The sequence below is a fragment of the Oncorhynchus masou genome, chromosome 18, assembly GCF_036934945.1.
Source record: "Oncorhynchus masou masou isolate Uvic2021 chromosome 18, UVic_Omas_1.1, whole genome shotgun sequence".
Taxonomy (NCBI): Eukaryota; Metazoa; Chordata; class Actinopteri; order Salmoniformes; family Salmonidae; genus Oncorhynchus; species Oncorhynchus masou.
Window position 1 is genome coordinate 35,817,677 of NC_088229.1, and position 26,369 is coordinate 35,844,045.

At 43.7% G+C, this 26,369-nt stretch overlaps 2 protein-coding genes and 1 pseudogene across 7 annotated transcripts in view; all 3 read right to left on the reverse strand.

Moving 5' to 3' along the window:
• Positions 1-9,611, reverse strand: part of LOC135504493 (potassium voltage-gated channel subfamily KQT member 2-like) — a 41,610-nt gene extending 31,999 nt beyond the window's left edge. For 2 of the 6 annotated variants that reach the window (XR_010450137.1, XM_064923135.1), the window contains exon 1: positions 9,171-9,610. Coding sequence is in view for 4 of the 6 variants with exons in the window: in XM_064923135.1 (XP_064779207.1) it covers positions 9,171-9,466 (296 nt within the window). In the remaining 2 variants the exon portion in view is untranslated. Of the gene's footprint in view, positions 1-9,170 lie in introns of all 6 variants that reach the window. The other 4 variants (XR_010450136.1, XM_064923136.1, XM_064923134.1 and 1 more) reach the window with 2 other exon arrangements.
• Positions 720-5,362, reverse strand: LOC135504495 (E3 ubiquitin-protein ligase TRIM39-like; annotated as a pseudogene).
• A 3,481-nt stretch (positions 9,612-13,092) lies between the features above and the next one.
• prex1 (phosphatidylinositol-3,4,5-trisphosphate-dependent Rac exchange factor 1) overlaps positions 13,093-26,369 on the reverse strand; it is a 118,466-nt gene continuing 105,189 nt past the window's right edge. Inside the window, exons 27-40 of the mRNA XM_064923138.1 lie at positions 23,534-23,622; positions 23,235-23,317; positions 22,634-22,724; positions 22,239-22,367; positions 22,073-22,114; positions 21,103-21,320; positions 20,220-20,322; positions 18,878-19,021; positions 17,531-17,645; positions 17,193-17,259; positions 16,417-16,592; positions 16,041-16,143; positions 15,416-15,483; positions 13,093-15,268 (exon numbers count right to left, since the gene is read on the reverse strand). Coding sequence (XP_064779210.1) covers positions 15,226-15,268; positions 15,416-15,483; positions 16,041-16,143; positions 16,417-16,592; positions 17,193-17,259; positions 17,531-17,645; positions 18,878-19,021; positions 20,220-20,322; positions 21,103-21,320; positions 22,073-22,114; positions 22,239-22,367; positions 22,634-22,724; positions 23,235-23,317; positions 23,534-23,622 — 1,471 coding nt within the window. The 3' untranslated portion in view covers positions 13,093-15,225. The remainder of the gene's footprint in view (positions 15,269-15,415; positions 15,484-16,040; positions 16,144-16,416; positions 16,593-17,192; positions 17,260-17,530; positions 17,646-18,877; positions 19,022-20,219; positions 20,323-21,102; positions 21,321-22,072; positions 22,115-22,238; positions 22,368-22,633; positions 22,725-23,234; positions 23,318-23,533; positions 23,623-26,369) is intronic.

The window sequence follows — 26,369 nt, forward strand, 5'->3', positions numbered from 1 at the left end:
GTCTACCGTTGCGAATCAAACAAATCTAGCTATGACCAGGCCTGCCATCAGAAATCTTGGTTTCCCACCTATGCGATTCTGCACATTTGAAGCCAAAGAAGTTGGTTAAGATATCTCAGGTGGGCTACTCCATGAGCTACTCCAGGAAGTGACGTCACAGGCAAACTCAGTGCTGCCCCCTCTCACTGAGTATCTCAAGTTGGAGGCCGAACGGGGTACTGCATTCTGCCATTAGCAACTAAAAACTTATTCAGCTAATTAAAAAGAATAACTTAAAAATAATTGGTTCAAGGACATAGATCTGGTGTAATAGAAACAATTATTGGTATGAAGACTGTTTTCAAATGTATTTATCTTTTTTTTTTTGTACACAAAGATGAATATTGCCTTCTTCCCATTCACTACAATGGGGGATACTGTTTTCTGCAAGCTGCCTGCAGTACTGTGGTTGGCCTTGAACTCTGTGGCTTCAATAAGAAGGGGCAGTCCTTCTCCCTTGGAATAAACACCAAATAAGAATACGTGCTGAATGTCTATTTGATAACAGGACATTGATTTGTTGTTCAAACCTTTTTTGCTAAATTCCAACATTAATTGACTGTGTGATTACGGTTAACATCATTTCAAACATCAATACTCTGCTGGCTGCAGAGCATCTCCAACCAAAGACTTTGTACACTTTGGAAGATTTAAAAGAGTCCAACTGATGCACCTGTGTAAACTGTCATAAAGCACTGTGGCATTTATTTTTTCTATTTTAAGAAAAGCGCCCAACAAAACCTTTCACCTCACCCCAAAACGTACCCTCCAAAATATACAGAGCAGTACTCCCTCTCCAGTAGCCCATTGATTATACACATCATTGTTACGCATTTCAAGGAAATTAATATCAAGGTAACTGCCAAAATACTTGAGTAAATAAGGGATATGAAACATATTGAAAGCAGGTGCTTCTACACAGGTGTGGTTACTGAGCTAATTAAAGGTAGACTCAGCGATATGATGTAGATGCACAAAGTAAACGGCATAGTGAGTACATTTCTGCAACAACTAAGAGCGTTGAAGTGTGAGGCTCAAATTTTCTGCTGTTTTAGTCCCGTGGCTATTACGTTGTGAACAGTGTGAAGTGAACCCATGCACAGATACTGTGTGTGACTGTGTGAGAGCAAAGTCTTGCATCTCTCTCATCTGAATATCTGCGGTGATGCTCGTGGCAACATCATTTCTGAGTCTCACGTTAAGCAAATTAACATCCCCATCATGCTTAGGGAAATGATTAAAATGCTGGGCAGGCCATTATTTTGGCTGCCATGCCTATGCCCCCATCCACAGGGCACAAGTGGTCACTGAATGGTTTGATGAGCATGAAAACAATGTAAATCATATGACATGGCCGTCTCAGTCACCAGATCTCAATTTAACACTTATGGGAGATTCTGGAGCGACGCCTGAGACAGCATTTTACCCCACCATCAACAAAACCCAAAATGATGGATTGGTGTCACATCCCTCCAGTTGAGTTCCAGGCACTTGTAGAATCAACGCCGAGGTGCATTGAAGCTGTTCTGGCTCGTGGTGGCCCAACGCCCTATTAAGACACTATGTTGGCGTTTCCTTTATTTTGGCAGTTACTTATATATGCCACAGAGAAAAACAGGCAAAATAGTAATGAATTCTTACATGATTGTGGAGGTAAAATATATGTTTTTGTATGAGGGGACTTTGTCCATTCAATCTAAATGAATTTTTTTTTAAAAACATTGTCAGTTGCACGCCTGATTAGACACCTAACTATTTCACTGTGTCATTCCAATACTGTGACCATTTTTGAAAAGCTGTATAGAAGTCTCAACAATCACTTGACTGAATCAATTGCTGAAATCTAAGGTGTATCATCGAGAGATGAAATCTCATACTGATTGACGGACATGATCGGACAAATGATCAATGGGGCAGAGTTTTTATCATCCTTATTTATGCCTGTAAAGAAGTATGGGTAGAGTCTCTCAGTGAAGGTGCAGACGGTGAAAGAGTAGATATGAGACCCGGCCTCCACATCAAAAAGGAGACCTCCCCCTCCTCATAATCCACAAACACCCCCACCTTCTGAGGCTCCTCTGACAGAGAGAGAGGGACACTGGGCCCAGCGTGAACCATGTACTCATCCCCATTCATCAGCCCAACAGTCCAGTATCCATTCAAAGGCCTGGGCTGTACATTCCCCTTCCTGTTGATGGACTCTCTGGCCACTCCCAAAGCCCAGCTAGTCTTCCCCTCCACCTGCACCTCAAAGTAAAATCTCCCAGAGGTGAAGCCTTCATTTCCTAGTACACAGGATACAGGATCAAACCTCTTTGGGTTGTCAAGGAAGAGCTTTGGTCTGTGTCCTAGCTTCACCTGTTTCCCATCCTCAGACAAAATGAGTTTGGGATTTGCCGTATCAGAGTCCAGAGTCACATCCACAGCTGACTGCTGCATTCTCTCCAGCTCTGTCTCACACAACTTCTCAATCTCTTCATAAAGCGTCTCCTCCAGTTGAGACACAGCTCTCCTAAGGGTCCCGACCCACAAACCGCTGTGAACCCTGATCTCAGACCAGTCCTTGGTGCGTGGAAGGGTGCAAAGCGATGGAGAGCTCTGGAGGACGTGGAGGTGGTCCTCTGTGTTTGAAAGCTTCTGCAGATCAGTGAGTCTCCTTTGTAGTTCAGTGATTTCATGCTCCAGCTCTTTGATGAGCCCTTCAGCACGCCTCTCTGCTGCTTTCTGTTTCACCTCGATCACCTCAATGAACTCAGCCTGGCTATTCTCAATAGCGCGCATCAGAGTAGTGAAGACATGCACGCTATCTTCTATCTCTCTCTCTGCACCCCTCTTCCTGAGTGCTATTGAGTGTTCCATCTGCTTCACCTTCTGCAGTCTGTCCTTGATCATCTTCTGCACTTTTCCCTTGGTTTCCCACAGTAGACTCTTCCTCACTCCACTCTCTTCCTCTATGGGGACAGTCTTGTGGAACTTGTGGTCTGTCTCAGTGCAGAACTGACACACACAGGTCTGGTCGCTCCTACAGAACAACTCCAGGGGTCGTTGGTGCTTCTCACACACCCTGTCATCCAGGTTCTCCACAGGGTCAATTAGCTTGTGTTTCTTGAAGGAAGCAACTCTCTGATGAGGCTCTAGGTGAGTCTCACAGTAAGAAGCCAGACAAACCAGGCACGACTTCAAGGCCATGCACTTCCTCCCAGTGCAGACATCACAGGCCACTTCTCCAGGCTTGGCGGGGTGCTGTTTGAGTGTGCTGTCAGCTGGAGCTAGCTTCCGGACGTGGGCGGCCATTTCAGAAATAAAAGTATTGACACTGAGATCTGGTCTCCGTTCAAAAGCCTTTTTACACATTGGACACTTGCATAGCCCCTTAGCGTTCCAGTACACTCCGATACAGGCCATGCAGAAGTTGTGTCCACACGGGATGGAGACTGGGTCAGTGAACACATCTAGACAGATAGAGCACTGGAACTGCTCTTCAGACAGGAGACTGTTGGAGGAAGCCATAGCTGAAAGAGGCCAAAAAACATGTTATTATTTTCATGTGTCAATATCAGTCAGTGGAGGCTCCTCAGAGGAAGAAGGGGAGGACCATCCTCCTCAGTGAATTTCATTTTTTTTTTAAATAGTGAAGTTAATCCTTTTTAAAGAAAAAATATAGTAAAAATATTCACATCACAAAATAACTGATTAATCACACTGTTTTGCAATGAAGGTCTACAGTAGCCTCAACAGCACTCTGTAGGGTAGCACCATGGTGTAGTCAGAGAACAGCCTAGCTCCATCCTCTTCTGGGTACATTGACTTCATTACAAAACCTATGAGGCTCATGGTTCTCACCCCTTCCATAGATTTACACAGAAATTATGACGACTTTCGGAGGACGTCCTCCAACCTATCAGAGCTCCTCCAGCATGAACTGACATGTTGTCCACCCAAATCAAAGGATCAGAGAATGAGTCTAGTATTGAAAGCATAAGCTACAGCTAGCTAGCACTGCAGTGCATAAAATGTAGTGAGTAGTTGACTCAAAGAGCGAGAAAGACAATCGTTGAACAGTTTAGAACAAATTAATTTCTTCAAAAATTGAAGGAGAAGCAAAAGCGAGAGATTGCAATATTCTATTTTTTCCCCACTTTCACTTACCTTAGCTAGCTAATGCAGCTAGATAGTTTAGCCTACTCAAACACCTGGCTCAAACAGAGGGATGCTATTTTAGCTAGCTGGCAATGACTATCCAACACCGGAACTCTTCCAAGTCAAGGTAAGCTTTTGGTTTTAATAATTTATTACCACTGAGGCCTGCCAGTGTAACTGCTAAACTGCTCACTGTACTGCATGATTGTAACGGGTTTACTAATGCGTTAGTTCCATTAGCTATGTTGACTATGACGTTACTTGAGGTAATATGGTGAGAATAATGTAGGCTGTGTGTAGCGGTTAGCGGTTATGATATGAAGTTGTGTCTTGGAAAGGTATTTTCATTTGTCACAGACAGCTGATGTGCTGTGCATTGAAGTTCACACGCGGAGGGAAAAGGTGAGGAGGAGAGTGTGTAGATGTGAGAAGGAATACAGCGAGCTGTTTGTATGTGGCTGTATGTGCTATCAAAGTGAACTGTGCTTACGTGTGATCAGGGTTCTATTCATTCCGCCGAGTCGGATGAAAAACGTTTCTAAAACGGAAGCAAACTGAACGAAACAGGGATGAACATACCTGAATTTGTCCAATAGAAACTCTTGTTTGCAACTGTAGGACAAATAATTACACCCTAAATCAGCTAGATGCAAGCAAGAGTGTGCAAAGTGGTATTGAATGTGTCAATGTATTGAATGGCTGTCCATGTGTCACTGGCTGTCAGGTAAATTTTCATTCATTCATAGGCTGGGTATAGGGAATATTTGAGTATCATGTAGGAGCCTAAACCTACAGTATCAATGATATGTTGAACTGGGTGAATGGAAAATGAATAACAGTCATCTAATATGTGGTTATAGAAATAAGGCCATGCTCATAATTTAAACTTCTTTTTTTTTAATCGTCTTCCATCATCTTAAACTACACCGACAGACACTGATATCAACCCAGGTAGTAACGTCAAACTATACTATTTTAACCATTCTTTAACATATCATATCACGAGAGTCAAACGCAGACAGGATAATAATTAGGGCTGTCATTTGTTTAGTGTCTAATCTTGTCCAGGCAAAGCTCTTAATTTTTCTACTCACCTCAGTGTGCAGTATGTTGTTGACTGTTCGTTCTCCTCTTCGGATCAGAGAAAAAGGATAACAGTGACTGGGGATTTGGTACAGTTACGTGGAAATACTCTTAAGTTTCATTTCAGCAAAATGACGTTGTAAGCCCATCCCTTTGCCAAAGTGATGACTAACCTCTGCTCTTAAAGGAATACTGCTTTAAATAAGGTGTATATTTCATTTAACCACACAGATGCCAACTGATAAGGTTTTTGTGTTCAAGAGTATTGTATAAGCATAATATCATTGTGCCGACATTGTGACTGCAGCTGCTTCTAGGCTAGATTGAACAGACTCAAATGAGATGCTCAAAAGCTACTGCTAATGCTCATGTTCTGTGTTAGAAAAAGTTACCTGCCCATAGAAAAACACAGGAGATTTTGGAAGGTACTGTTGAAGTCGTAAGATGATGTAAATGAGTTTTAATGACTCCAACCTAAGTGTTTCAACCACTCAACAAATGTCCTGTTAACAAACTATAGTTTTGACAAGTCGGTTAGGACATCTACTTAGTAATTTTTCCAACAATAAACAGACTATTTCACTGTATCACAATTCCAGTGGGTCAGAAGTTTACACACGCTAAGTTGACTGTGCCTTTAAACAGCTTGGAAAATGCCAGAATATGATGTCATGGCTTTAGAAGCTTCTGATATGCTAATTGACATCATTTGAGTCAATTGGAGGTGGGCCTGTGGATGTATTTCAAGGCCTACCTTCAAACTCAGTGCCTCTTTGCTTGACATCATGGGAAAATCAAAAGAAATCAGTAGACCTCCAGAAGTCTGGTTCATCCTTGGGAGCATTTTCCAAACACCTGAAGGTACCGTGTTCATCTGTACAAACAATAGTACGCAAATATAAACACCATGGGACCACGCAGCTGTCATACCGCTCAGGAAGGAGACGCGTTGTGTCTCCTAGAGATGATCGAACTTTGGTGCGAAAAGTGCAAATCAATCCCAGAACAACAGCAAAGGACCTTGTGAAGATGCTGGAGGAAACAGGTACAAACGTATCTATATCCACAGTAAAACGAGTCCTATATTGACATAACCTGAAAGGCCGCTCAGCAAGGAAGAAGCCACAGCTCCAAAATTGCCATAAAGAAGCCAGACTACGGTCTGCAACTGCACATGGGGACAAAGATAGTACTTTTTGGAGAAATGTCCTCTGGTCTGATTAAACAAAAATAGAACTGTTTAGCCATAATGACCATCATTAGGTTTGGAGGAAGAAGGGGGAGGCTTGCAAGCCGAAGAACACCATACCAACCATGAAGCACGGGGGTGGCAGCACCATGTTGTGGGGTTGCTTTGCTGCAGGAGGGACTGGTGCACTTCACAAAATAGATGGCGTCATGAGGTAGGAAAATTATGTGGATATATTGAAGTAACATCTCAAGACATCAGTCAGGAAGTTAAAGCTTGGTCGCCAATGAGTCTTCCAAATGGACAATGACCCCAACCGTACTTCCAAAGTTGTGGGAAAATGGCTTAAGGACAACAAAGTCAAGGTATTGGAGTGGCCATCACAAAGCCCTGACCTCAATCCCATAGAACATTTGTGGGCAGAACTGAAAAAGTGTGTGCGAGCAAGGAGGCCTACAAACCTGACTGTGTTACACCAGCTCTGTCAGGAGGAATGGGCCAAAATTGACCCAACTTATTATGGGAAGCTTGTGGAAGGCTACCTGAAACATTTGACCCAAGTTAAACAATTTAAAGGCAATGCTACAAAATACTAATTGAGTGTATGTAGACTTCTGACCCACTGGGAATGTGAAAAAGAAATAAAAGCTTAAATAAATCTCTCTACTATTACTCTGACATTTCACATTCTTAAAATAAAGTGGTGATCCTAACTGACCTAAGACAGGTCATTTTTACTAGGATTAAACGTCAGGAATTGTGAAAAACTGAGTGTATTTGGCTGAGTGGCATGTAAAACTTTCGACTTCAACTGTACATATACAGGTCTTGACATGCAGTGCCCATGGACTATCCCTTGACTGACACTCTCCTGGTTGAGAAATGGGGCACAGTGTGGAATTTGTTGTTGTTTAAAAATGGACAAGCCCTCTCTTGTTTTTGCTTTGACTGGTGTTGGAACACTGACAGGATAGAAGAGGAGGTAAGATGTCCTCAGAGAGAGCGCACAAGAGAGAAAGAGGGAGTGAGAGAGAGAATACCACTTCCAGGTATTGATCCTTCACACAAAATCCAAATAAGACCATAGACCGAGCCTAACATTTCTGGATTGTACATCAAGACCAGCATGCACCTGGCTAGCCGACACAAATATGAGCAAAGTTTTGCTTCAGCTCCTGGAAGAAGAAGATGGAAAACCCTTGCAGGAGGACAAGATTTGACTGAAGTCAGCACATGCCAGTTGTATAAATCAGCTGGCCTGAATGTAAAACAAGACTAAATGGATTAAATGAGGTGGATGGTATAAATGATGCATCACGGCGAGCACACAAATGGGATAGAAGCAGAGCTGCAGTTGCTTTACTAGCTCCCATTTTGAGAAAAAAATATCAAGGTGCCTTGATACCTTCTTGCTAGGAGGTCCACTGCATTTTCACTATGGGCTTTCAGGCTTCCACAGCAGTCATGTGATTAGAATTCAACAGCCTATTTAACCTGCCATTGTGGCGTGTGGGTTGCCTTTGACACAAGCACGATGTGCTAACAACATAGATCCTGTCTAAACGAGAATTTGATTGGAGGCATTGGTAACATATCACATGCCTATAGGCTACATCCTTACCATATAAGATGACAGCTTACTACATGGAAGTAAGGCATTGTCTAGGTTAGATGATCCTCTACGAGTCTACTACCCACTAGCAGCTAATTTCAATGATGACCCCCAAAAGCTAACCAGGGTCAAATGAGGGCTGGGCTTTGAGTAACTGTTACAGTATCCCATTATTAATGGTTGACGACAACCCCAACAGGCAAGACTCAGTTAGGCTATTTTAACGAGGCAAATTTTGGGGTATTCAATTTCTGAGATTTGTACACAGATTTCCTAGCTTGTTCCAATTTCAGCACGTAGGCCTACTACACAACAAAGCTGGCTCTTCATTAAATAGGTCTACAAACAAATTAAGCAGTTAAGGTGCAGAGCAACTTCATGACATCTCAATCGCTCATTAGACCTGTACAATGTATCCGATTTTAACGAGAGCCTCAGCAGTGAAGTCCCAGGGTGCTGGACGCCCTCATAACTACTACACTGATCAATTTGAATGACTCAGAGACAATGACTTGCTTGCTTGCGCGTTAGTCTAATACATTTGGCAATATACTTTTTTGGTTGATGCGGTTGTCATGCATATTTCCTGATACAGTGCCGCTTAGTATCGAGAAGCGTGTGTGTATGTGTTGGCCCGCCGGACTATACAGGCCATGTATGACTGCAACGTCAATTAGTTAAAGTATAGACGCCGCCCGGGAGCTGTCCATCAGGCAAAGGTGCTGAAAGAAAATAGGAGCGCCAATTGGGGGAGGGGGGGGGGGTTACTAAAGGTTTGGCACAAAGTTGGCAAATAGGCCTGCTATGCATGTGAATGATTGCATGGACGTTATGCAGGGGTGGGTTCGCCTAAATATTGTTTCCTTATGCAGATAAGGACTGTGGTAGTGGTGATTCACACTAGTCTACTCCTGCTCAACCCTTTTTTATCTGCAGAAAACGCATCACTGAAGAACAATGGCTACAAGTCCAACTTCACACCCCAAATAGCTACGCATGATATGTCTTACCCCAACCTATGGCACTACATTCGGGGCCACATAATATTATTCATGCTTGTCTAGCCTCTAGGCTGAGTTCTATATCCGAGTAGCTTGGTATACTTACACATAAGCGTGGTAAATAAACGCCCATCCCCGCGGTCTTTCAAGTGCATTATATAGAAAATTCTGTAGTTTCCTATAGCTGGGGTTTTTCTTCGGCGTTCTCCCACCTCTTATGGCACTGGACCTCCGTCTGCATAGGATACTGGTCCGCTTTGTGCTTTCCGAGCCCGCAATCAGCTGCGCCCCGTCCCTGCTAGATTCGGGAGCCCCGGGGTCCAATCCGACAAAGCCGACTTTGTGCTTCTTCTCTCCGGCTTGAGTTGGGTAAACCCCACCGTTAACATTTTTCTGCACCATTCTAAAGTCGAGGTGACTCAAACCGGGAGTTTTCAATCTCGTTGTGGGGTAGCATCACTGCTGAGTGTTGTGTGTGCTCGTAAATGCAGTCGGTGTCCCTCTGGAATGTCCATGCGATTGCGAATCTGCAATGTGTAGCCTATACTGTATAGGCTTCTCTCTCAGCTCCTTCCGGCCATCTGACAAGCTTGGGTAGGGGGAAATGCGCTTTAAATATTTAACAATCTATACACGTAGGCCTAAGATAAATTATATAAAAATATATATATACTTAACACAAATATAAATGCAACATGTAAAGTGTTGGCCCCATGTTTCATCAGCTGAAATAAAACATCCTCAATTTTCCATAAACAAAAAAAGCTTATTGCTCTCAAATTTTGTGCAGAGATTTGTTTACATCCCTGTTAGTGAGCATTTCTCCTTTGCCAAGATAATCCATCCACTTGACAGGTGTGGCATATCAAAAAGCTGATTAAACAGCATGATCATTACACAGGTGCACCTTGAGACATCTGTTGCATTGCATTGTGTGACAAAACTGCACATTGTGGTCTTTTATCTTCCCCTGCACAAGGTGTACCTGTGTAATGATCATGCCGTTTAAAATCAGGACTGGCCACCCCTCAGAGCCTGATTACTCTCGAGATTTCTTCTTAGGTTCCTGCATTTCTAGGGAGTTTTTTCTAGCCACTGTGCTTCTACATCTGCATTGCTTGCTGTTTGGGGTTTTAGGTTAGGTTTCTATATAGCACTTTGTAACTTCGGCTGACGTAAAAAGGGCTTTATAAATATATTTGATTGATCAGCTTATTGATATGCCACACAATAAAAGGCCACTCTAAAATGTGCAGTTTAGTCACACAATGCCACAGATGTCTCAAGTTGAGGGCTTGGGCAATTGGCATGCTGAGTGCAGGAATATCCACCAGAGCTGATGCTAGAGAATTTAATGTTCATTTCTCTACCATAAGCTGCCTCCAACGTTGTTTTAGAGAATTTGGCATTACGTCTAACATGCCTCACAATCACAGACCACGTGCAACCACGCCAGCCCAGGACCTCCACATCTGGCATTCTTCACCTGCGGGATCGTCTGAGACCAGCAACCCGGACAGCTGATGTAACTGAGGAGTAATTCTGTCTGTAAGAAAGCCATTGTGAGTGGAAAAACTGGCAAATGGATGGTTTAGGATGACCTTAGAACTTGCTCATTTAAAGGCTAAGTTGTAAACAAGATTCATGTATGCAAATACAGAGGCCTCAATGGATTGTTAAGAAATTCGATAAGGATTCATTCCCAATACCCAATATCCCTCTTTGCCATCATTCAAGTCTTGCTCCTCAGTCAACACTCCCTTCAAGTTATGACAGGGTAGAGCATAGCCTCAGGCTTTCATAATATCTTGCACACAAGTAATGCAAAGTCTTCCTTAGTCAAGAGAATAGAAACAAACCTAATCATCCTGTATGTTGCTTCCCTATCATGTTCATAGTTTGGTTTGAGAGTAAAGTATACATTCTACAGCAGTAAGGCTCCCTCCCTGAATATCTTATTAAGGTAAGTCTTGGAGGGCTCCTGTATGGAAGATTGGAAGCCCTCTAGAGACAGGCCTAATGGTAGAAGTGGCGATAGGGGCAGTTGGACAGAGAGCAATTAGACTTCCCTCAGATAGAAAACGGCTGTGTAAAATCAATGTACAGTCGTGGCCAAAAGTTGAGAAAGACACAAATATTAATTTTCACAGTCTGCTGCCTCAGTTTGTATGATGGCAATTTGCATATACTCCAGAACATTATGAAGAGTGATTAGATGAATTGCAATTAATTGCAAAGTCACTCTTTGCCATGCAAATGAACTGAATCCCCAAAAACAATTTCCACTGCATTTCAGTCCTGCCACAAAAGGACCAGCTGACATGTCAGTGATTCTCTCGTTAACACAGGTGTGAGTGTTGACGAGGACAAGGCTGGAGACCACTGTCATGCTAATTTTGAGTTCGAATAACAGACTGGAAGTTTCAAAAGGAGGGTGGTGTTGGAATCATTGTTCCAAGGAGGGTGGTGCTTGGAATCATTGTTCCAAGGAGGGTGGTGGGTGGTCCAAGGTGGGTGGTGCTTGGAATCATTGCTGCCAGTAAGATTGCACCTAAATCAACCATTTATCGGATCATCAAGAACTTCAAGGAGAGCGGTTCAATTGTTGTGAAGAAGAATTCAGGGTGCCCAAGAAAGTCCAGCTAGCGTCAGGACCGTCTCCTAAAGTTGATACAGCTTCGGGATCGGGGCACCACCAGTACAGAGTACGTGCTCAGGAATAGCAGCAGGGCAGTTGTGAGTGCATCTGCACGTACAGTGAGGCAAAGCCTTTGAGGATGGCTTGGTGTCAAGAAGGGCAGCAAAGAAGTCACTTCTCTCCAGGAAAAACATCAGGGACAGACTGATATTCTGCAAAAGGTACAGGGATTGGACTGCTGAGGACTGGGGTAAAGTCATTTTCTCTGACGAATCAATGACAGCATGCCATGGTGGATTGCAGAGGTCTTGAAAAAGAAGGGTCAACACTGCAAATATTGACTCTCTGCATCAACTTCATGTAATTGTCAATAAAAGCCTTCGATACTTATGAAATGATTCCATAGTAACATCTAAAAAAAATACCTAGAGACTGAGGCAGCAGACTTTGTGAAGATTAATATTTGTTTCATTCTCAAAACTTTTGGCCACAACTGTACAAAGCAACCCAACATGGCATCAGTGTTTTAATTTCACATCATTCGAGAGGGTCTGTGTCACGCCCTGGTCGAAATATATTATGTTTATTCTTAATTTATTCGGTCAGGCCAGGGTGTGACATGGGTTATTGTGGTGTGTTTTTGTCTTGGGGTTTTGTGGGATGTCTAGCGTTAGTCTATGGCTGCCTGAGGCGGTTCTCAATCAGAGTCAGGTGATTATCGTTGTCTCTGATTGGGAACCATATTTAGGCAGCCATATTCTTTGTGTGTTTCGTGGGTGATTGTCCTTAGTGTCCTTGTTCCTGTCTCTGTGTTAGTTTACACTAGTATAGGCTGTTTCGGTTTTCGTTATGTTCTTTGTTTTGTAGTATTTGTATTTAGATGTGTTACGTTTTGTTCATTAAACATGGATCGCAATCTACACGCTGCATCTTGGTCTGACTCTCCTTCACCACAAGAGAACCGTTACAGGCTGACATGATTGATCCAAAACAGAATCTTACACATATGCAAGAGTAAAGATGTAATGGTGTCTCTCTGTGTGTACGTGTCTATATTTCCATATCATCATCATAATGACCAGGGTGAGACCGCAGACTATGAATTAGATCACAATCAACCACAACCACCATTGTGCACCCACTACAAAACCACCACATACGCCTGGCCTATAAGCCAATGATGGACCTTCACTCACACAACTGGTTTAAATGCAATAAGTGGTGGACTCCATGATTATGGAGCCTGAATGTGTTCTTGGGAGGGTCCCCTAAGAAAGAAAAGTCAGCTTAACAGAAAGGTGGATCACAATTTGGGGTAACACGTATTTTTACAGTCATAATTAGTATCAATGTATTAACCTGGAATTAAGAAACTGGATGGGTACCTCAATACTTCTTAGAATTCAACAATGTTTTGTGAATAGCATTTTATTTTACTAGCTTGTTAAAGTTCAATTTACAAATGGTATTTTTAGAAAGAAATATTCAAAAACGTATTTGTACAATTATTTTCAGGCAACATAAAATTGCAAATAAAGTATGTACAGCGATGAGAAATTAAAACAAGTAAATGTTACATTTCTATCAATAGGTGACCTGGTAAGAGTGGAACAATTTATCAATCGATCACTTAATGACAGCTATGCCAACACCAGAGGCTGTAAAGAGAATTTAAACCTGGGTGTGTTCGGAAAACATAAAAAAATAAATGTTTTGCAACAGAAAACAAAAGTAAGCATTTCGAATTGGACAAGTCCAGGTAGTCCCTTCCTGTTTTACTTAGTTTTTTTTAAACATTGGGTGCCACATTCTTTTACACATTTGGTGCCTAATGAACATGACCCTCAACTGGGACCAGACAAGAGCTTCTAAATAAATAACAAGGGCTGAGCAACTATTCAGAGTGCAGCATCTCGACACAGATACAAACCAAGCTAAAAACGAAAGTGGAGCCATGTTAACGGTCAACAACTTCGTCAGTATGGATATATACGCGACACCAAAATCCGTCCCTGTCCAAATGTACAATATGAATACCCCAAAAAGTTCAAACATTTTACATACTATATTATGTCCATAAAAATAATCACATTTAAATTATAGCATTAACTCTGCTGCCAATGGCATAGATATAGACCATATTCTATTCTCTCTGACACAGACATTGTTTACAGTAAGTATGTACAAGAAATATAACATCTTCAATAAAATAATGCTACTGTTTATCAAGAGTTAACTTCACTGATCCCTTCGTTGTCATCATCCTCGGGACAGTTTACAGTACTTTGTGCTAAACACTTCAGAGTAATTAGATGAATCCTTGTGCTCATTTAAATATCGAAACATTAAAATCAAATCGCAACGAGGTCTTGTGAGTTGGCTGGGTCAACAGGAGGCAATCTCCCACTATTAATATTACTGAATATATATTAATACTTTAAAAGGCTTCAAAAATTCCAACCTGTTGACTTGGGAGGCAGATTGGAAGACACAAAAAACTCTTGAGATTAGATAAAGTTAGCTTGTTTCCCCGACTCAGATTAAAACTCCCCTTCCTATTCATTTTTAACAAAACTCCCTGCATTTTAACACTTGTCAACAGATCAAACTCCCGAGGAAATAACAAAGACAAAATCAAAACATAAAAAAATAGATAAGGAGTTTAAAAAAAATCAAAACATGGCATGCCATTGCTCCATTAAATACTGCATGATGCGTAGGCTGGAATGCTTTCAATTCTTGAATACCTGATATTATTGAGTAATACAATAAATCACTATGCGTCATAGTGCAGTAATACAGTACTCACACTAGCCTACAGTAATTGCACATTCGCCGCATGCAAGGGGGGCTAAGGCAAAGGGCAGCCCATTACCATCCATCTTTCCATCCATCCCTATCATTTCACCCTTCTCTCCTCCTTGATGCAGTGCCTTCTGTTCCTAGCTGCAATACCAGACACGCTGTCTGACGAAGACACCACACACTGGTGTTGCAGTCCAAGGCAAAGTGGATAAAGAAGAAGAATGTCTGCTACAAGCGGTTTTTGCGTTAATCCAGTTGATAATAGCCCGGTGTGAGCATTGTCGTGGTGGCGGACATATTTTTGTTAGGTCATGTCTTGTCTGATGTCACCATCCCCACACTCCTCTCTAGGTTCCCAGCAATGGATTACCAGGTTAGTGACGGGTTGCCAGGTCAGTGACAGCTGTCTCATGTCACAGAGGGGGGAGGGGGGGGGCTATACAGGACACCACGGACCCTGTGGGATCCAGACACTTGATGTTCCTGTGCTGGAATGTTCCATTCAGGGACATGGTTGGGGGGGGGGGGACCACACAAGAGTTTGGCCTTATGTCTATGACTCCTGGATGGGAGAGGAGAGCAGAGAGCTCCCTGTTCTCCCTCCTCCCCCATTCTACCTTACCCATTCCTCCATGATCTCTAGTCACCGAGGCTTCAGTATATCGCTAATACAAAATAAATTGCTCTACTAGGATTAATAACACAGCACCCCTTTCTTTTATAGATCTCCGTCTTGGGGTGGTAGACACAACTTGAAGAGCCTGTGGGAAAGGAGGAAAAATAAGAAATGAAGATCTGGACTTAGCGTAGCCTGCATCCAGACCTGTTTGTGCTGTCGCATCCAACAGCACAAACAGACCTGGAACCAGGTTAGTACTTTCAAACTACTTTGGAACTATTGTCTGTACCTTGGGGCTGCGGGTGGCATCTGATCCATCACTTTGAGGTTTTTAGCCGAGATCTCTACTCTGGTGCCCTATCAGAGAAGAGAGGGTGAGACAATGTTGACATATTTACACTGAGGACAAGTGCCCACGTAGTTCTAGCTCCTGTACCCAAATCATCTATCTGCTCAGACAGTGTACCTAAAGTTGTATTCCTACTTAATGCCTTTAGGTTAAGAGCGACCCACACTTATTGGTGAAAAACAACTGTGTGTAAACTAAATGTACCCGTTCCACTGCATCGTATGTAGTGAATGTTTTAGAATTAACCAAGGTTAAAAGTGAAGTCTTGTTTGCCACTTCGGTACTGCTTGGTAAGGCTATGGTATACAGTAGGTGGAAGTTGCCTCCATGTTCAGTTTCCATTAAATATTAACAAAGGTGATAGAGAGAAATTCTGTGTTGTAATTATTATGCACCAAACGGAAGAAAACGGACTGAAACATGGAGGGACTACCTGAATTTGTCCTATAAGAAACATTTGGTTTCCATTGCAAATTGTTTTGTTACGGTGTGCCCTAATGAATAGGACCCAGGTCCGAGATCTGTTGCTAAGGATGTAAAGCGCTGAAGGGTGTGTTCAGGGCACCTGTTTCCGCATGATGTCCATGGTCTGCATGATGCAGCGGGGCATGAGACTGTGGTTCCGCGCCAGGATCATGGCCTGCTCCAGGGTCACACTCAGGGTGCACCTACTCAACACAAAAGGTCAGAGGTTAGTAGGTCAACAGTCTTTTAACTATGTGTCATGCGAGAACAGTGTTATGTAAAGGCTGCTGTGTGGAGGCTAATAGGAGAAGGGGTTGAAAATACACCATTTTGAGGTGGGTAAAGGCATACATTGCATAATGCATGTTTAAGCAATATATCTGACACAGCAATGCATAGACATTCATGAGTGTTTGCTCAAGCTGACACGTAAACTGTCAGCCCTTATGTGTCACTTTCAAGTTCAAACGACTGACCTTTGCATGCCGGTGGCACACATGGTGATGTGGCAGGCGCCCAGGCGGTTGCACAGCTCCGAGGACACACACAGCACGCTGACGCCCGACAGGTGGCCCGCTGCGTTGGGACGCACATTCAGGTACGAGTGCATCAGGCGACATAGGTCGTCCAGGGTGTTAAGGGGTCGTAGGAGCTGGGAGGGACAGAGGTTTAGGGGTTAAAATCTTAAAGGTGTACTCCAACTTTCCTTTCAATAGTACTGCCCCTGGGCCTCCCGAGTGGCGCAGTGGTCTAAGGCACTGCATCGCAGTTTTAGCTGTGCCACTATAGATTCTGGGTTCGAATCCAGGCTCTTTTGCAGCCAGCGGTGACCGGGAGACCCATGCGGCGGCGCACAATTGGCCCAGCGTCATCCGGGTTAGGAGAGGGTTTGGACGGCAGGGATGTCCTTGTCACATCGCCACAGGCTGGGCGCAGTGCACGCTGACACGGTCGCCAGGTGTACGGTGTTTCCTCCGACACATTGGTGTGGCTGGCTTCTGGGTTAAGTGGGCATTGTGTCAAGAAGCAGTGCGGCTTGGTTGGGTTGTGTTTCGGAGGACGCACAGCTCTCAACCTTCACCTCTCCCGAGTCCATACGGGAGTTGCAGTGATGAGACAAAACTGTAACTACGAAATTGGATACCCCGAAATTGGGGAGAAATAGGTGGTAAACATAAAAAATAAAAATATATATTTAAGTACTGCCCCTGAGCTTGTTTGCAAACAGAGAGCCATTTTGATTTCTGTTTACCTGGTCTATCTTCATAGCCGTGGTGTTAGAGTCAGTGGGTAGATTTGACTTCTCCAGGTAAAAAGCCCTGTTAGAACACAATGAGTTATCATTCAATATGAACGCAATTGACCAATGAATTGACCTGTTGATATTCTATTTACTCTGTACAAACTTCAGACAAAAGTACATTTCTACAGCTAATACAGTAGCCAAACTAATCAGCATAGGAATAAAGTAGTTCAATACAGTGGTGGGTAGTACAATACATATTACCATATGTCAGGTGACAACCTGGGTTTGATTGTCAGTGGGTAGTACAATGAATATGACTGTATATAAAGTGTGTAGATTTCTACCTGAGTTTTCGGTAGTAGGCTTTAACCTTCTCGAGTGAGACAGCGTTGGTACGCTGCTGGAACTCCTCCATGGACACGCCGTCCTGTTGGGACACTCCCTCTGGCCTCTCCAGGGCTGACCATGGGGCAGAGGTAGCACATTAACAACACAGTACACCCACCCACACACACATACATACATACATTCTATGACCTGCGCTCACATTCTATGACCTGCGCTCACATTCTATGACCTGCGCTCACATTCTATGACCTGCGCTCACATTCTATGACCTGCGCTCAGCAGGTTTGCGTGCATGTGGGACAAGTAACCACATTGTGACCTACACATCGATAACACTTCACATCTAAAAGTGACAGCTCTACCAAAGTCCGTCTCTGACAAGTGAATCTGTATTTTATTCAACAACTGTATTCCATAGAAGCGGCCTATAGGTGGCGCTAACAGCCCGTTTATTCCTAGTTCTCTGACTGCAGTACGGTATTACATTTCATCACAGGCTTCTTCTTTGAGGCAGCCACTTCACAACGTGAGCCTTCCCTACAGGGTTATTGTCCCAATTGGCACGTGTATGGAAAATGAATGGTTCCCTAGCACAGGGAATCAAGCATTATTCCATCCACTTATACTGGCCCGGTGCAGGTCGAAAGAGCGCCGCAGTGAAAAAACAGAGGGGGAGCGGCTCGATAAGCACAGAATACATTTCCCAGTTAGACTTACACAGTCCGTCCCTCAAATGGTAGTTACGACAATGCAAATGGTAAATATATAGCAAATCCTCTAGAATTAGTATTTTGTTTGTGAAACTCTATAGCCACTTTCACGCTGGCATTTTGACTAGAACATTTAGCACCTAATTAGTTAGGAGATACTGATTCAATGCCCCCTGCTAGTGTACTGTAAATTATTATAGATATATGGGGCTAAATCCCAAACAGCCCCCTATTCCATATATGATAGATTACTTTTGTGCACATTTGGGATGCAGACATGATCATAGTGTAGACCGAGAGGTTGGCAGGACGAGGGTAAATGCCTCTACATTGTGAAGATCTGTGTATTTGTGAACCTGCAACATATTTCCTTAATGTTTGCTTAGTGCATTTCATCAAATTCCATCCAATGCCAATTGACTTGACTCGACTCAAATCAGTGAACTGTGATGCAATTAGGATTTGATGACAATCCAACTGGACTCATATGAATTCAGCTAACTTTGAGTCAATGAGGATTCGACTAAACTCAACGACACTTTGATTGGTTGATGATTTGACTCGAGTCGACTCAATTGCGTTCAGCCACCTTTGCGTGGAGGTCGACGAGAGGGCTGTTCTGTTCCTACTCACCCCTGGTGAAGAGCACGGTGTGCAGTTTGAGGCTGCCCCCGTTCTGCAAGCGAGTGGGGAGCTCACTGAAGTGGCAGCTGTCCAGGTACAGGGTGACCTTTAGGGCCTGACGACTGCCCTCCACGTGGTAACACACCGGTGTGTCTGGGGAACACAACACTGCTTAGTTTGGCTTAATGTTAAATGAGTTCATAGAGTTATGTGCCTGTATTTATTAACCGTCTAAAAAGGCAGAGCGCTGATCAGTTTGGCCCTTCAGATCATAACAGAAGCAGATTATTATGGACAGGGAGGAGCTGATCCGAGATCAGCACACCTACTCTTAGACGCTTGATAAATACGGGCCCTGGTTGCTTTTCCCTTCACTTAGGCATGAGGTGACTAGTACACACTGGACCACTGATTGACGTAGCACAACGGTTTACTTACAGATAACAGCGATCAGAATGTTGCATTTAAATCCTGTTACACAAATAAATGTTACACAACATTTAAATCCTGTTACACATTCGTACTCGGCGTTCTATACTTGGCAACATCCACCGATCCATTACATATTTCATTTGATGGGTTGGTAGTTAATCAGACATAGGCATAATTGGTATGGATTCTTGCTTCAGTGGCCCACCAACACCATCCAAAGCTATGGGGGAAACCCTAAGAACAACACAACCCCCTGTGAGGTCAGCGCATCGCCTCCTGAAGACCATCTACCCATAATCCTTTTGGATTGAGTGTGATGGTTTAGACGAACCCTTCCTCTCTGCTTGCTGAACAGCCTTTTATCAAATCAATACTGCCAGGCGAGCTCACAGCCACAAACAGACTGATTGCCTAAGCAACGGCCGCGCCATTCTGCTGAACTGGGCATGTTTTCCAAAAAGCGATTTCAGTGTAAAAAGGTTTTTAAAGGAGGGGGGGGAGGAAGGGGTGTGTGTGTGTGTGTGTGCGTATACAGTTATGCTTACTGCCGAGCAGTAACCTAGAATAGTACATCCCTGTTTTATCCGTGGCTTTCTCCCCCAGAATGTGAAATGCAACTGATGTGCTTGCTTAGAGCAGCAATCTCGGCTCACCATATTGCGGTTCTTGAAAAGGAACAGACTGGAAAGTACAGGTCTTTCAGCGAAGCTGGGTTTGACCGAGGTGTTTCATTGAAATTAAGCTGCAATTGTATGACGGGGAAAACTCTGGGTCTACAGTAACAAAGCCCTTTGTTGTGGTTGACATGCAAGGTGTGTGTGTGTCTCCAACCGCCACACCTAATCACCACTGACAACTCCGTTGACTGGCCACCGTTGCTAAGAAAATATGTGGTTGCTATGGGAAAGGGTCTACTTACTTGCGACCAGGCATTCATCCTCCAGCTGGCGGAAGAACACAGTGACTTTGTCCAGGTCCAACAGGGCCGCCTTGGTATCCTCCAGCATCGTCCTCTCCTCCTTCTACACGGTAGAGAGAAACCAAAGAGCTCAGCTAACTGGCCAGGGGCCGTATTCACAAAGCGTCTCAGATTAGGAGTGTTGATATAGAATCGTTTTTTCCTTTTAAAACCTAATAAAGACTATTGTGTGGACAGTGGGGACCTGATCCTGAGACTCTTAGTGAATATGAGCCCAGGGCTCACTGTTTCAGCTTAGCGGCCAATGGAGACAGCGGAGTGTGGAAAGAGGACTCAGACAGTCAATGGCACCCTTCTTTCTGGATCAACACAGTACAGAGCCATTATAGTTACACCCTTGATGGCTAGACATTTCTACATTGGTGCCCGTATGCCTATGGGACATTGCTGTTTTGAATTGTGTTTTTAATGTGTATTTTTAAAAATGTTTTTACTGGAGATAAAACATCTATGAAAAACAGGTATTTTGACCTCAACGGAGTAAGACAAAAGTTCAAATAGAAATGAAATGATTTCATATTATTGGTTAAACTTAAATCAAGCACAACTCCACTATTGTGACCCAAGTCTGCCAACTGTCCAAAGGTAAATAAATCACATCAGTAAAGGTTTAAAGTGTTTGTTCAAAGCAGCAGGGCTCTACAGCCCTGTCCCTGTCATGCCACCCTCCTGTAGGTCATCACTCCAACCCCAGCATCAGCTTATCAACCAGCTAGCCATTAGAACCAGGCGCGCTAGATCAGGGTAGAAGCGAAAACCTACAACATGGTAGCTCTCCAGGAACAGGGTCGAGGAGCCCTGCTTTACAGTCGCCGTCTCTTACCACATGGGGCGCCAGTGAGGCCTGGAAGTTGAGCAGCACGCCAATGGCGGCCGCCTGTTCCAGCCACTTGCGGCTCGTCTCCTTGCTATCCTCCTCGTACTCGCCGGCGTTGTTGAAGCGAGCACGCAGTGCCGCTAGGAGCTGCTCGGCCAGAGTGCACACGGCACCCGCCGCACTCTGGCAGAAAATCACGTCACGCCGCAGCTGCAGAGTCGTGTCTGAGGTGGGGAGGAGGATTCTTTTTTGACCTTTACTTAACTAGGCAAGTCAGCTAAGAACAAATTCTTATTTACAATGACGGCCTACCCCGGCCAAACCCTAACCCGGACAACGCTGGGCCAATTGTGCGCCGCCCTATGGGATTCCTAATCACGGCCGGTTGTGATACAGCCTGGAATCTAACCAGGTTCTGTAGTGACGCCTCTAGCACTGAGATGCAGTGCCTGAGACCGCTACGCCACTCGGGGGAAGGGGAAAATAAGATGAGCATTTTATTTTCAGAGAAAATCGCTTTACTAACTTCTTACAGGACATTTACAAAATCAGCAACGTACAAACAATATGGAAGGCAGGGGATACACTATATGGGGAATTTTCCAAGTGACTAGAGGGAGGAGCACAGAGGAGAATAGTGGAAAGAGGTGAGCGATAGGCCGGTGGAAGAGAGGTAAGAGGAAGGGAGCAAATTGAAAAATAAAATTCTAGAGAGAGGGGTGGGGAAGGGTAAAAGAAAGAGGGGAAAGAAAGAGCACGAGACGGGCGGTAGATGGGCTTTTTGACAACCGTTCTTATCATCAACCGGACTGTCCTCAGAGTGGTGTGCAAACTCTAATCAAACATAGCCAGGGGGTTTACAATCTGCTCTATCACACGGACTCATTCACGAGGACAGGACCATTAACAGCCGCCATATGGCACAGCGCACTTCAAAGGGAACACACACACACACACAGGCTGACATGAGGCTTACCTGTACATTTGAGCAGGGCCAGAAGCAGCTGGTTCTTCCCATCTACAGAAAAATGTGGATTTTATTACCTAAGTGATACGCATGTGTTTCTACTGTAGCTATGTGTTTGTGTGTGCGATGCATGTGTTACATGTGTGCTTATGGTGCGAGTGCGTTTTCTACTGACCATCCACAAATCTCTGTAGGCTCTCCACCAGTGTCTTGATGGAGCTGGGCAGGTTCCAAGGGTCCTCCTGGATGTTTTTGTGGATGATGTAGCGACAGCGTACCGTCCAGTCCTCAGTGTGACGGAACTCTGTTCAGAAAACATGACGTGTCAATCAATTAGCAATATAAAATTCTAGGACAATTCTTCAGTATAACACCATTTTATATATCTATACACACACACACACACACACACACACACACACACACACACACACACACACACACACACACACACACACACACACACACACACACTTCTCAGTGATACCCAGACAAGTCTCTTTCTCTCTCTAAACAAACATGCACCCAGGCATACCTTACACACTCACACACACTAAATGTAGCGGGCACCTGGCTGAGTGTGGTCGGGGTGAAAGTGCTTGGTTTCCTCGCAGGCCTTGGTCATGACGGGCCCTTTGAGCAGGCTATTGATGGAATCCACCTGCAGATGACAGTCACAACCAGTCAGACAGAGGCTGGCCTCAGTCCCTTAACAACAACAACAGGAAACAGGGGCCCTGGGTAATTGACGGAAGCCAAAATGGCCGTGTCCCTCAGGGAGTATGGGAGAGGTCAAAGGGCATGAGATGTGTAAGAGGAGATGCGAGGAAGATGACAAAGAGATTGCAAAACAAAGTACTGCAGATGATTACTACTACTGATTACGATAAACATGATCTGTGCCAAATGTTTCTGAAGGCTAATGGAAAAGCTGTGTGTGTATGTGTGAGAGAGAGAGAGAAAGCGAGAGTGAGTATGTGTGTGTGAGAGAGAACATCTGTGTAAGTGTGTGTACGCATGTTGGTGTATGATATTAGTGCCAAGCAGTGTTTACATTACACACAACACCGTGGTAACCATTAAAAGCATGGCTTACAAAAACAGAGTGAGATGTGGGTTGGCAAAGCCATTGAAGCTGATTGCACAGAGGATAGTGGTAGAGATGCTGCACCTGGTTGAAAAGGTGCTCCAGACAGCCATGCAGCTTGTCCTGCTTGTCTGAGGGAATCCTCATGTCACAGGGCAGCTCGTCACCTGAGAAAGAAAGAAGGAATGAAAGAAAGAAAGAAAGAAAGAGACCGGATGAAAGAAAGACCGGAAGAAAGAAAGAAAAAAATAAATAAAGAATAAACTGGACACCATTTACAAGGAGATTCTGAACATTTTCCCACATAAGGCAAACCAATGTGGCTTCTTTAATGCTAGAGGGGTATGAACATCTTATTCTGGTCTTCATTAACTGTTTCTTACCTGAACCCATCTCGTCACTCCCCAGGTAAGAGCTGTTGCTACGCACACTTGTGTATGACAGGACAGAATCCCTGTTACTGTTACATTCACTGCAACACACAGACAGGAGTTCATACACACACACACAGAGAAAGAGACAGCGAGAGACACACAGAGAGAGACACAGAGAGAAACAGTTGAATAACAAACCAGAGTTCATTCCCTTCAGAAAAAACACCAAGTCAAATGTGGAGTCTGTCTTGTAATTATCCAGTCAAATAATCCGACTGACTGTATGAAATATCGTCAGAGAGAGTAGTAATCAAATGCTTCTCACAAACAACATCAACTTACTTCATTGGCGTGACTAAAATGCATTCCACCGAACTGTTGTAACTTGTGGCTACACCAGTGTGCCAAACAAGAATTTGATTAATAAACACCAGGTAAGTTGAAGTCAAATGATAGTTAAACATTAAAGGAGATGCCTCTACCATCCCAAAAGATTTAACTTATAGTTTTGCCTTAAAAGGGTTTGAAAAACATACATTTATAAATGTGTTTCCATTTGTTGTCAGTGGCTAGTTTAACAAAACCAAAGAGTGGATTGCTGTCACTCCTTGTCCTTATGGTAAGGAAAAACATATGTGCTTTCACTGAACTACGCCTTTAACGCTGAAGATTTATTCTCTTCCTATTACCCCTACATTTTCAATACATTTTAATAGCTAGATATGTGTCTCATCTTGCCTAAAATGCCTTTGGATGGCTTTGCAGGATATTTTCAACGGAAGGTCTTACAAAGATGATGAGTGTGAGCGCAGAGAAGATTTACTGTGTTGCAAATTGCAGATTACACAGCTACTCTTTGTGAATGTTGTGTACGTCTTGGCATTATGATGTCAATGCTGAATCATACCAATTTAAGGAGACAGAAGTAGCATTGTCATCGCGCTTCCCGTTAAAGTAATCGCCTTGTTTTGGGTTCCTATAATCATCGAGCTCGGCAAAACAAAAAAGGCCCACAATGTGAACTGGATGCAACGTCAGTATAATGCAGGGAGGGGCGACCCGTGGGCCACCCCCCTTTTTGAAGGCCCTCGGGTGAATTTCCACAAACAAACAAAAAATAATAAATACTAATACTTTGTGACGTTACAGCCTTATTCTAAAATAAATGAATGTTATGTTTTTCAATCTATACACAATACCCCATAATGACAAAGCAAAAAAACAGGTTTTTCAAAAACATTGCAAAAATAAATATATTCACTGGAATATCACATTTACATAAGTATTCAGACCCTTTACGCATTACTTTGTTGAAGCACCTTGGACAGCATGACACTACAAGCTTGGCACACCTGTATTTGGAGAGTTTCTCCCATTTTTCTATGCAGATCCTCTCAAGCGCTGTCAGGTTGGATGTGGAGCATCGTGTACAGCTATTTTCAGGTCTCTCCAGAGATGTTCAAGTTCAAGTCCGGGCCCTGGCTGGGCCACTCATGGACATTGAGAGACTTGTCCCGAACACACTGTGTTGTCTTGGCTGTGTCTGAGGTCCTAAGTGCTCTGGAGCAGGTTTTCATCGAGGATCTCTCTGTACTTTGCTCCGTTCATCTTTCCCTCGACCCGGACTAGATTCCCAGTTTCTGCAGCTTAAAAAATCCCCACAGCATGATGTTACCACCACCATGCTTCACCGTAGGGATGAGCAGTGCCAGGTTTCCTCCAGACATGACGCTTAGCATTCAGGCCAAAAAGTTCAATCTTGGTTTCATCAGACCAGAGAATCTTGTTTCTCATGGTCTGAGCGTCCTTCAGGTGCCTTTAGGCAAACTCCAAAACAGGCCTTTTACTGAAGAGTGGCTTCCGTCTGACCACCCTACCATAAGAGGCCTGATTGGTGAAGTGTTGCAGAGATGGTTGTCCTTCTGGAAGGTTCTCCCATCTCCACAGAGGAAATCCAGAGCTCTGTCAGAGTGACCATCAGAACTTCTTCACCGAACTTCTTCCATTTAAGAATGGAGGCCACTGTGTTCTTGGGGACCTTCAATGCTGCAGAAGCTTTTCGGTACCCTTCCGCAGATCTGTGCCTCGACACAGTCCTGTTTCGGTGCTCTACGGAGAATTCCTTTGATCCCATGGCTTGGTTTTTGCTCTGACATGCACTGTCAACTGCGGGACCTTATATGGACAGGTGTGTACCTATCCAAATCATGTCCAATAAATTGAATTTACCCACAGGTGTACTCCAAGTTGTAGAAACATCAAGGATGATCAATGGAAACGGGATGCACCGAAGCTCAATTTCAAGTCTCATAGCAAAGGGTCTAAATAATTATATAAATAACTTGTTTTTATTTTTAATACTTTTGCAAACATTTCTATAAACCTGTTTTCGCTTTGTCATTATGGGGTATTGTCTGTAGATTGATGAAAAAAATAATATTGTATAAAATTGAGCACACAGCCATGCAATCTACATAGACAAACATTGTCAGTAGAATGGCCTTACTGAAGAGCAGTGACTCTCAACGTGGCACCGTCATAGGACACCACCTTTCCAACAAGTCAGTCTGTCAAATGTCTGCCCTGCTACAGCTGCCCGGGTCAACTGTAAGTGCTGTTATTGTGAAGTGGATATGTCTAGAAGCAACAACGGCTCAGCCGCAAAGTAGTAAGCTACACAAGCTCACAGAATTTGACTGCCAAGTGTTAAAGCTTGTAAAAATTGTGTCCTCGGGTCCAAACTAACTCTGGAAGCAACGTCAGCACAAGAACTGTTTGTCGGGAGCTTCATGAAATGGGTCTCCATGGCCAAGCAGCCGAACACAAGCCTAAGATCACCATACAC